This window comes from Bos javanicus, chromosome 4 (assembly GCF_032452875.1).
Source record: "Bos javanicus breed banteng chromosome 4, ARS-OSU_banteng_1.0, whole genome shotgun sequence".
Classification (NCBI taxonomy): domain Eukaryota; kingdom Metazoa; phylum Chordata; class Mammalia; order Artiodactyla; family Bovidae; genus Bos; species Bos javanicus.
In genome coordinates this window covers 5,962,447-5,973,686 of record NC_083871.1, presented here as the reverse complement: position 1 = coordinate 5,973,686, position 11,240 = coordinate 5,962,447, and the positions used below count along the sequence as shown (strand labels likewise).

Genomic DNA, 11,240 nt, shown 5'->3' with positions numbered 1-11,240 from the left:
ACTCAGCCCTGTGTTGTGGGACAGCAAGTTTTCCAAAGAAACACGTGTCCAGCAGCGGGGAAGACAAAACAACACGTGGACGGCAGGTGGGCAGCACGAGTGGGGGATGGGCACAGAGCAGGGAGGGCAGACTGGGTTGCCTCTCTGGCCATAGAGCACACCACTTGCCTGCCACAAGAACACCTTTTATTTCAAAAAAGCTTTCAAGTATACTGGGGTGGGGAGGCTGGGGTGCCTGCTGTCTGGGAGTGATGTGTAGAGGGTACGCACCACCCTCTGCAAACGCGGTCAACCTCTGGGGGCTGCCCCTTTTCAAGTGTCTTTACATCTCGTACACACGGAAAAGCCACAGCCCCTCCTGCCATAAGCTGAATACAATATTGAAAACAAGGAGTGCAAAAAAGGGATCGATACAAAAAAGTAAACATATCAGTTTTAATTGTCAAGATTATTCCAGGGCAAGAGTTCACTTCCAATCACTTCTCTCTGGCTTGCGTTCCTCCATGGCCCAGCCAAGACCACCATTCCAGTTTACTCTCGAATCTGCTCTCTCCCGCCCTCCCTGACGAGGCCAGGGAGAGAGGGGCAGCCCTGCTGTATCTGCAGCAGCGAACCACCGTCAAGTCCAACAGATGAGTCGATTGTGGTCAGCCGGCGCCAAATGCACCGTCTTGCTCCAAGCCCCGAGGTGCAGACAGATGTGTGTTCTGAAGGATGCACAGGCCTCTTCACTCCAGTGTCAGCGCCCACCGGCCTGCAGCCAGGCTAGATCTGAGGTCATAAGGCCACTCGGATGCAGTGGTGCTTCAGTCTGCAAGGCAGGACCCCTTTGTTCAGCTGGTAAAAGTCAACAAGCTGGATCAGGTCAGAGAATTTGGTGTTCCCGTCGTCAAGGCTGAAGAATGTCTGCCCGTCATCCTCGCACTGGAGAGACACAATGAGACCGGCTACGTCAGAGGCCGCAGCTCAGGCCCCACCGTCAGGATTAGTGCTCTCCACCCCTGGGCAGGTTCCAGGGCAACATACGGAGCCAGTGAGGTGAGCTAGAACACAGGGCAGGCGGTCACGCAGCGAGGTTTTTGTGTGGAGGCAAGTTGGGAGGGCACTGCCAAGTACCTAAGGCTACAGGGCACAACTGTGCCCCTATTTCTGAGAAGGGTCCCAAGTGCTTCCCAGTTCGCCTTGCTCATAAGGGCAAAGTTGGTCAGTCAACCTGTGAGTGTCCGTGCGCTCAGCACACCCTATGGAGGAGGGTGAGGTTGACCAGTTGACCTGAGTATCCATGCATTCACCACTCACCATGGAGGAGGTTGATCAGTTATCCTGTGAGTGAGCACTCAGCCCACCCCACGGAGGAGGATGCTGTTAACGAAGCCTGTGAGTGTCCATGCAAATGGCACACCCTATGCACAGAGGGAGCTCCTATAAAGATCTCACTAGTGAGCTTGAAACTGTCCGATGTTTACTGTTCTCTAGTGTGGTTAGTTCAAAAGTTGCATGAGGAACAAAACCAGAACACAAAAGAGTAAGCGTGAGTGTGAAAACGTCAGTACTTACAGGTAAGATCTGGAAATTTTTAATCTTCTGATGATGACACAGTGTGAGGACGAACGCCTTTGGATTACTTTGGCTGTCACGGAGGAGAAAGAGCCTGGGGACGGAAAGAGTCAATTGACCGTGAATTCCAGACTGAGTATGCATGCTATCTGCATGTGTGCCTGAACAGGCAGGCTTCAGGAGGCAAGGTTTCAGGAACCTTTGGGAGCTGCGTGAGCTGTAGGGAAAGGCCAGCCTCCACACCCAGACTGTGCTCTGGCTGTCACACCCCATCAGAAGGAACCAGGGGACATGGCTCCTTGGGGACATGGCTGCCTCTAGTGCTGAGGCAGGAAAGGCCTAGGGTGAAGCTGATACACTTTGTGTCAGAAAGTAAGGAGGTACTCAAAGAAAGCTAACTGAGGAGGCAGTGTGGCCACACCCGGGCATCTAAGTGAATAACACGGGTGACTGATCACCACCTATAGCACAGAACAAGAATCCTGAGTCCACACTGGTGTGATAAATAAATGAACAAATAATAACAGAGGAGGAAAAAAAGCTCTTCCTAAGAGCAGAAGGCCAGCTACACAAACAGAGAAAGAAGATGGATTAGAAAACCACCATCTGGCAATGACCAGATATCACCATTGATTAAGCAGATATTCACGGGATGCTGAAACCAGCATCAAAGTTTGATGAGAATAACTGCCTCCATGGTCTCAAAGATCTACCCACTAATGTTTACGACAAAGGGACCAACAGTAACCTTCCGACAGAGAAACCTGGTGGACACCATCTTCAGGTATTCAAGTGACCAACGACAGGAATGAGACAACCCACCCCAGCACCTCCGACAGGATGCACTGCAGATGACTCAGCATCACCTCCTGGGAGTGAGCAGATGAGCCCCCACCTGGTACTTCTGCCCTCGCGGCTCCTGCAAGTGTCGAGACACAAAGGAGCACAAGGCATCTGCTGCCCAGGGCGGTGCTGGGGCCAACAGGTTCTTCTCCTGGGCAGCAAAGGATGCAAGGCGGACCCCTGGTAAAATCTGGGAAAGTGGCATGGCTGGGGACAGAATCGCATTTGTGTTAATTTCCTAATGTTTATAACGAGCCTGTGGTTGCCTAAGAGAAGTCCACGTTTTTAGAAATTTTATATTGAAATAATTACAACTCGCTCCTAAATGGTTCTGATAAAAAAAAATGAGAGAGAGAACGTGAGTGCTACAACATTCATGACTCTGTTACATGAATCATGCAATCTTCTACAATTTGAAATCACATCAGAAAGTCTGCAATTAACAAGTGATGGCCAGGATGTGGAGAGAAGGGAGCACTGCTGGTGGGAAGGTAAACTGGTGCGGCCACTACAGAGAACAGTATGGAGGGTCCTTTAAAACTAAAGCTACCATACGATCCTGTAACTCTACTGCTGGATATACACAGATGGAAAAAGTGAAAACACCAATGTGAAAGATACATGAACATCAACGTGCACAGCAGCACTACTTACAACACCCAAGACACAGAGGCAGGCCACGTGCCCGTCAACAGATGACTGGATTAAGAAGCTGTGGTACATACACACAAGGAAACGTCACTCAGCCATAACATGAGTGAAGTCCTGCCATCTGCAGCAACATGGACGGACCTGGGGAACATTATGCCCAGTGAAATAAACCAGACAGAGAGAGACAAGTCCTGATGATACCACTTATGGGTGGATCCTAAAAAATAACACAAATGGATATATAAGCAAAACAGGACCAGACTCACAGGTGCAGAGAACAAACTCGTGGTTACCAAAGGGGAGAGGGAAGCAGGGAGGGACGAATCAGGGGCATAGGATCAACAGATCCAAACCACTGTGTATAAAATAGACAAGCAACAAGCATGTACTGTGCAGCATAAAGATGATATCCGCTATCTTGTAGTAACCTGTAATGGAGAAAACCCTGCAAAAATACTGAATCACTACGCTATACACTGGAAGCTAACACAATACTGTAAATCAATGATCAGTTCAGTTCAGTTCAGTAGCTCACTCGTGTCCGACTCTTTGCGACCCCATGAATTGCAGCACGCCAGGCCTCCCTGTCCATCACCAACTCCCGGAGTTCACCGAACTCATGTCCATCGAGTTGGTGATGCCATCCAGCCATCTCATCCTCTGTCATCCCCTTCTCCTCCTGCCCCCAATCCCTCCCAGCATCAGAGTCTTTTCCAATGAGTCAACTCTTCGCATGAGGTAGCCAAAGTACTGGAGTTTCAGCTTTAGCATCATTCCTTCCAAAGAACACCCAGGACTGATCCCCTTTAGAATGGACTGGTTGGATCTCCTTGCAGTCCAAGGGACTCTCAAGAGTCTTCTCCAACACCACAGTTCAAAAGCATCAATTCTTCGGCGCTCAGCTTTCTTTACAGTCCAACTTTCACATCCAAATGAATGATACTTCAACTAAAAATTAGGATAGCATCTGAAGAAGTGTAAATCATTGTTTTTACGTGAACAAATCTGGAATCAGATGTTAAGACAGAGTTATTCTTTACAAAGGAAAAGGCCCTAATTCCAGCAACAAAGAAGAAATGGCCTGACAGGAGACATATTTTAAAGGCATTAGACACGAAACTGTGACAATCAGATAAACCATCAGGGTCTAGATTGTAAATTCAGATGGAAGGCAGTTCAATAAGCCTGGGAACTCCTGTTATAAAGGTGAAAAAGTTTTATTTCACCACAAGACATCTCAGAGCCTTTAGAATGTAGATCTTCAGCGTGACTCCCTTAGGGCCAGCGCAGGAGGTTTCCTATCTTACCTAACTCTTCACAGCATCTTTTATTATATACCAGCCCTTCTTTGACGGCGTTTTGCAGGATGCGTGTTCTGCAGGATACACTTTGGAGATGCCAGCCAGGATGGCACTGCACCGCAGGGCTGGGAGGACAGGAGGGGCGTGGCTGTGAAGCAGATGTGTGTGTGACGCGCTCGGCGCAGGCAGAGCCGGGCTGTGCGCCTGTCCTTCCCGGGCTGTGTTCTCTTCTCCACGTGCGTCACTAGCAGAAGCCCAGGGACTCGATCTTCCTAGAGAAGCTGGGGCTGGGCAGTCTCAGCTGAGCCCTCAGTGAACCCCAGCTGTTCCTTCTGAGCACCACGGAGCAAGGCAGGTACAGATGCCGTCTGTCTGCTGCCCAGTTCGGAGTGTGACCAGGAGGTCCTGAGGCTGCCCCGATGGCCTGTGCCTAATGGTTGTCTACCTGAAATGACCTCTGACATGGGGGCAGGGGGTAGGGCCAGGAGTCAGCGAGATTCCTGGATCTCACACTCGGGAGCGTCGGGTCGGGATCTGCCCCCTTCCCCGGCCTCTCTGCAGGACTGTGCACATGCTGGGAGCTGGGTGTGGATGGTGTGCACCCTGGAGGCAGTGGTGACGGCCATCAGCGAACTGCAGGCGCAGGGATTTCTGTTGGGGGTGGGGCACTGCAGAGACAAGCTGGGGGCTGACATGCCCAGAGATGTCTCTGCTTGGGACTCAGAGTGGAACACGGAGCAAAGGTGCTGGCAACCAGGATGTCCTTGCCACCGTCAGGACTCAAGTCAGGGGGCTCACGCATCTATTCAGGGACGAGCAAAGGGCTGCTCTCGTCTGGGGCGGACAGAGATCAGAGGGACAGCACAACTCAGGCATGTGGCCCAGGCACTGAGCACACCGCCTGGCTCAGGACTCACAGCGACCCTGGCACTGTGCTCATTTTGCAGCGAGGCCAGGGGGCCCAGAGAAGTGAGGCAAATTCCCTGAGATCACACAGCCAGCAGCAATCACGGAGGAGCCTTGGCACAGCCAGAGCAAGTGTGCAGGGGCTCCTCCATGGCTGGCGAGGACCCTACACTCTGCTGAGGGTGCCGTGTTAGCCCTGAGACAGCACCCCACTCTGCCTGTGGGGGGAGAGCCATAAAGAACACAAGTCTTGGCAAAGTCATGGCCTTCTGCACAGTGGAGGGGCCTGGAGCGTAGACAGAGGGGCCAGCTCACAAAAGGCACAGAGGCTGGGGGTGTAGATGGCAAGGGGGCAGGGGAGCTGGACCCCGGCATGAACAGTAGGGGCAGGCGGGGGCAGTACAGAGCGTTACATGCTGTGAGTCCTGGGCTGAGCCACAGAGGGGCCTGCAGAGCAGGACTGGCCCCTGGGAAAGCCCCTTCCATCTTGGGCTCCGGCATGGGCTGTGGGTGGCAAGAGGGGGAGGAAGGAGGCAGCCAAGCAGTGCTGGGCTCCGCAGGGCAGGGGGTGTGCGTGCAAATGCACACGCACACGTGTGTACAGGCTCAGGCTTGCGTGCGTACACAGGTCACCTGTGGGGGCACGGGTGGGGTGGCGCTTCCCTCCAGGTGGCTTCAGAGGCCCGCTGGGTAGATTGCAGGCTCCGCTATCTCTTTCCACCCCCTACTTCATCTGTGATTGAGGCTAAAGGTCTTGGCAGCAGTGTTTTATAGCAGCTGTCATCCTGGCCTGCCTTTCAGGGTTGTTTGTTGTCAGACTCTAAATTGGCTTCCTCCATTACCTCTGCAGGGATTCACAATGATTTGGCATTGATTATTTAATTTACCTTGTTTTCCAAGCACGTTTCCTCCCTAAACACGGGAGTGAGTGGACGACATACATCACTGTGATGACACCTGAATGGGTCCCGTATCCTGCCTTCTGTTTTTGCTGAAGAGCCAGCAGCTGGAGGCTGGGATTGAAGGATCTAACATATAACCTTAGAGGCAACTCAGACCCGGCGAAGGATAGAGAGGAACAAGGCAAGTCGGGGTGGGGGGAAAGCTGAAAGATGTCCACACTCCTCACCAAGGCTGGACAGAGGGAACCTTGCCAACTGGGGCTCGGCCCCAGGAAAAGTTGAATTGCAAGACAAACGGGTTTAAAAAAAAACGAGCCGACACACAGTGCCGTGGGCCCAGCATGCTGACCCTCCCCACCCCAGGGCTGCTCCTTTTAACGCAAAGTGGGCTGGCCTGTCAGCCTCTCAGCAACGTGGGTGTCACGTCACTGCCCTGGGCCCTGGGAAGGATGCACGGTACCCAGTGGTGCCTCCCGTGGAGCCGTCACTTCTCTGGCAGTGCTGAGAGCGGCTCTTTCCTGTCTGCCCATTTCTGTCCCCCTCTAACCTTAAAAGAACCTAATCACAGGGATGAATCACTGGGCAATTGAAATCAACTCCTGACCTATTCTCTCCTGAATGAGTTATGCCTTGTCTAACCTGCTGATTCTTTTCCTAAATACAATAAAAAGAAGTAAAAATAAAAAGAAGAATTAAGCAGTTAAAGAATGGCTACCTCTCTACCCACAACAGCCTCCCTAAGCGATCCTGCAAGCAGCCCATGTGGGCAAGATAACACCTCGAGTCATCCAGTCTGCACTCAGTGGAGAATGGTATGAATCTAACCCCCTGCCTTCATGATGTGCTGAGACCCTCACCCCACCCCCAACCCCTGCCCCGCTGCCCTGGTTCCCTTTAAAAACTGTCATTGCCGAGCAGAATCTTCAGAGTTGGTCTCAGGACATGAGTTCACCTTCTCCCCAGATTGCTGGCTTTTCTGATTAAGGAACCTTTCCTTTCTACTCACACTTGTCTCCTGAATTACTGGTTTATGAGTGACGAGTGGCTGAACCTGGCTTTGGTTATAGTAAGATGTCACCTGGCAAGCAAACCCATTTGACTTGTGAAAATGAACCCCACACATGATATGGTAAATGGGGCCCCATGAGAACATTTGGGGGCTTAGTTTGGTTGGGGTTTAGGGCTGCAACAGGTAAGCATCCTATCCTTGAAGCCCCTGGAAAACACAAACCTACATGCAAAAAACATTACTAAGAGAGGAGGGTAGTCTTCTCTCTTAGGCAGAAAGTTCAGAGGAGAAGAAGCCAGTCTGTAGTCAGGATGGGTCACTTCTAAGGCTGTAAAAGGACTGTTCTACGATCAAGTGACATTTCAGAAAAGCCATCTGGAACAACAGTACACCCATATGGGAAAAAAAATCAGATCCATCTTTACACAGAGAACTAGGAGAAATAAATTCCGAATGCACTTGGGATCTAAACATGCAGACAAAATTGGATGAACAGAAATGGAAGAAATAATCATGAAAAAAACGAAGGGAGTGTAATCAATAATACAAGTTCCAGAGGATAATGTGAACAAACTCCTTTATGATTGAGGAGTGGAGAAAACTTGTATGACTAGGACTCAAAAATCTAGAAAGACACAAGCTGAAGCACGAAAAGATAAATGTGACCATATTTAGAAAAACTATAACCAAAAATCAAAACAAAACCCCCCTCAGCTAAGTCAAAAACACAAAGAACAACCTGGAAAAAAATGTTCGTAAAAAACGGATAGAGAAAAATCGGGCAAAAGATATATCAGCGGTTCAGCATTGCAAAAAGGAGTAGAAATGAAACTGGTCCTTACACATACAGCAAGAGACTCAGCCTCCTGGGTAAGGGAACCACAGGTGGCTCTCAGACAACCCTGGTGGGAAGCACTGGGCATTTTACATTTACTGTCTGCTCAACACTCCCACGTCCACGAACTCACCAGCAGAAACAGGAAGATGGGCCACAGCGTACCACCACAGAGGCCTGGGAAAAAATGAAGCTGGGACGACGCGGCAAAGCGAACACAGCGGGGACCGGGAGGGGCCTCCTTCCCCGCCTCCTCCCGAGGCAGCTAAACGCAGGCTTGCTCCCCATGGACAGCACACATCCCAGTTAAGGAGAGGCAGTCACCAATGTGTTTTGCTTATATTTGAAAAAGGGAACAACGGAAGGATAAAGAAACCCTGATGAAAATGTGTACCAACCGTGGAGTTAGGGAGGAGAGTCAAGTCACCAGGCAAAGTGCCTTCTTTTAGATTTTTGACTTCAGAATCAAGGCAATGTTTCAAATAGTTTTAAAAGCAGCATTAAATGGAAGAGAAAAGAAATCAGATCCATTTAATTAATAATCAAAACTGAGGAAGGAACTTGAAACATAGCAGTTTGGTGGTGGAACCACAGAGAAGAATTACCTTAAGGCTGGTATTTTAACATGATTCTGCCTGGAATGTTCCTTAATGACAAAAGGGCTATAAAGAAGTGTGAATTTAGTAATTTTACTGAAGTAATATTATGAATATTTTTATGATGTGATATGGGATACAGCTCACAAATACAGAGTGAGGTAAAGCAAGTAGCTAACAACATTAGATTTTTCAGAGGAAGAAAAGAGAGATACAATAAAGTCTAAGATGTACGAATCCTGTAGCTTTCCACTTGAACTGGGATGTCAATGTGGACCTGTAATCTATTTTTCAGTTTAAAAAGCCTATGTCCTGGCTTTTTAAACTGAAAAAGAGAATTCTAGAAAAACATCTACTTCTGTTTCATTGACTTATGCTAAAGCCTTTGACATGTGGATCACAACAAACTATGGAAAATTCTTCAAGAGATGGGAATGCCAGACCACCTTACCTACCTCCTGAGAAACCTGTATGCAGGCCAAGAAGCAACAGTTAGGACCAGACATGGGATAATGGACTGGTTCCAAACTGGGAAAGGAGGAAGTCAAGGCTGTATATTGTCACCCTGCTTTTTAAACTTATTTGCAGAGTACATCATGCGAAATACCAGGCTGGATGAAGCACAAGCTAGAATCAAGATTGCTGGGAGAAATATCAATAACCTCAGATATGCAGATGACACCACTCTTGTGGCAGAAAGTGAAGAGGACCTAAAGAGCCTCTTGATGAAAGTGAAAAAGGAGAGTAAAAAGTTGGCTTAAAACACAACATTCAAAAAAATAAGATCATGGCATCCAGTCCCATTACTTCATGGCAAATAGATGGGGAAACAGTGGACACAGTGGCTGACTTTATTTTCCTGGGCTCCAAAATCACTGTAGATGGTGACTGCAGCCATGAAATTAAAAAACACTTGCTCCTTGGAAGAAAAGCTATGACAAACCTAGACAGCATACTAAAAAGCAGAGACATTACTTTGCTGATAAAGGTCTGAGTAGTCAAAGCTATAGTTTTTCCAGTGGTCATGTATGGATGTGAGGGCTGGACCATAACGAAGGCTGAGTACCAAAGAACTGATGCTTTTGAACTGTGGTGTTGGAGAAGACTCTTGAGAGTACCTTGGACTGCAAGGAGATCAAATCAGTCAATCCTAAAGGAAATCAATTTTGAACATTCATTGGAAGGACTGATGCTGAAACTCCAATACTTTGGCCACCTGATGTGAAGAGCCGACTCCTTAGAAAAGACCCTGATGCTGGGAAAGATTGAAGGCATGAGGAGAAGGGGACAACAGAGGGCGAGATGGTTGGATGGCATCACTGACTCAATGGACATGAGTTTGAGTAAGCTCCAGGAGATGGTGAAGGACAGGAAGGCCTAGTGTGCTGCAGTCCATGGGGTCACAAAGAGTCGGACACGACTGAGTGACTGAACAAGAAAATCAATGTGAACCTGTAATCTTTTTCAGTTTAAAAAAATGTATGTCCTAGCTTTGTCCATGGAAAAGACCTACCAATTTGGTTTCTAGACACCATTTTCCATTCCAAAAAGTCAGGGCATCGAAGAGAATGTGTCACAGCTAGAAAACAAACCTTATTAGTTTTGAGTCAAAAGAACTCGGGAACCAACTTAAGAGAGGCACACCCCACGAGCCCAAAAGAAAGCATCCAGAAAATCAAGAACATTAAGCTTGGATTGAAAGAAGTCGAACACACGGCATCAAGCTCATCACCAGAGTTAAAATACAAAATACCACACCTCATTTGTCAGCCTCGGAATACGGCAGGATACCAAATGACGACCCCGGAAACTGACACTGCTCTGTGGTGATCTAGAGGGGTGGGGTGGGGATGGCAGGAAATCCAAGAGGGTAGGGACGTTATGTATACAAACAGCTTATTCACATCATTGTACAGCAGAGACTAACACAACACTCTAAAGCAACTACATACCCCCAAAAGAAAAAAAGAAATTGACAAATAAAAGGGAAAAATCAAGCACTTAGGGCTTCCCTGGTGGTCCAGTATTGAAGGTCCGCCCTGCAAAGCAGGGGGCACGGATTCGGTCCCCCGTCTGGGAAGATCCCACACGCTGCAGAGCAACCGAGCCCTTGTGCCACAACTGCTGAGCCCGTGCTCCAGAGCCAGGAGCCGCAACTACTGAGCCACGTGCCCTAGAGCCTGTGCTCCAACCAGAGAAGCCGCCGAGATGAGGAGCCTGCACGCCACAGCTGGAGAACAGCCCCCGCTCGCCAGTAGAGAAAGCCCAGCCTAGCAACAAAGAGCCACACACACAGCCAAAATAAATAAACAGACATATTAAAAAAAAATCAAGCACTCAGTTACCTCTCCCAAAAATACAGGGGAAAGGGTTTCAAGGAAGGGACAGTGAAGGAATAACAGAATTAGAATACAACGATTTTGTAACCTCTAATAAAACAATGACCCTGGGAGCTGGGAGCTGGGCGGGGGTGGGGGTTGGGGGCCGGGCTGACAATACAGACCCCTGCCCAGCCCAGGATCGGGAAACAGGACAACTGGGGTGAGGAGCGCAGACACACAGCGACCGCAGCTCTGTCCCAGAAGGGGCCTCTGCCCACACTGCGCAGGAAGCCAGGGAGACAGAGGAACACAGTCAAAG

General features: G+C 49.1%; 1 protein-coding gene across 9 annotated transcripts in view; it reads right to left on the bottom strand.

Annotated features, from left to right (window-relative positions):
* Positions 1-421: 421 nt before the first annotated feature.
* GRB10 (growth factor receptor bound protein 10) overlaps positions 422-11,240 on the bottom strand; it is a 221,075-nt gene continuing 210,256 nt past the window's right edge. For all 9 annotated transcript variants that reach the window (XM_061413316.1, XM_061413318.1, XM_061413317.1 and 6 more), the window contains 2 exons: positions 1,558-1,651; positions 422-924 (listed from right to left, as the gene is read on the bottom strand). In XM_061413316.1, coding sequence (XP_061269300.1) covers positions 778-924; positions 1,558-1,651 — 241 coding nt within the window. In that variant the 3' untranslated portion in view covers positions 422-777. The remainder of the gene's footprint in view (positions 925-1,557; positions 1,652-11,240) is intronic.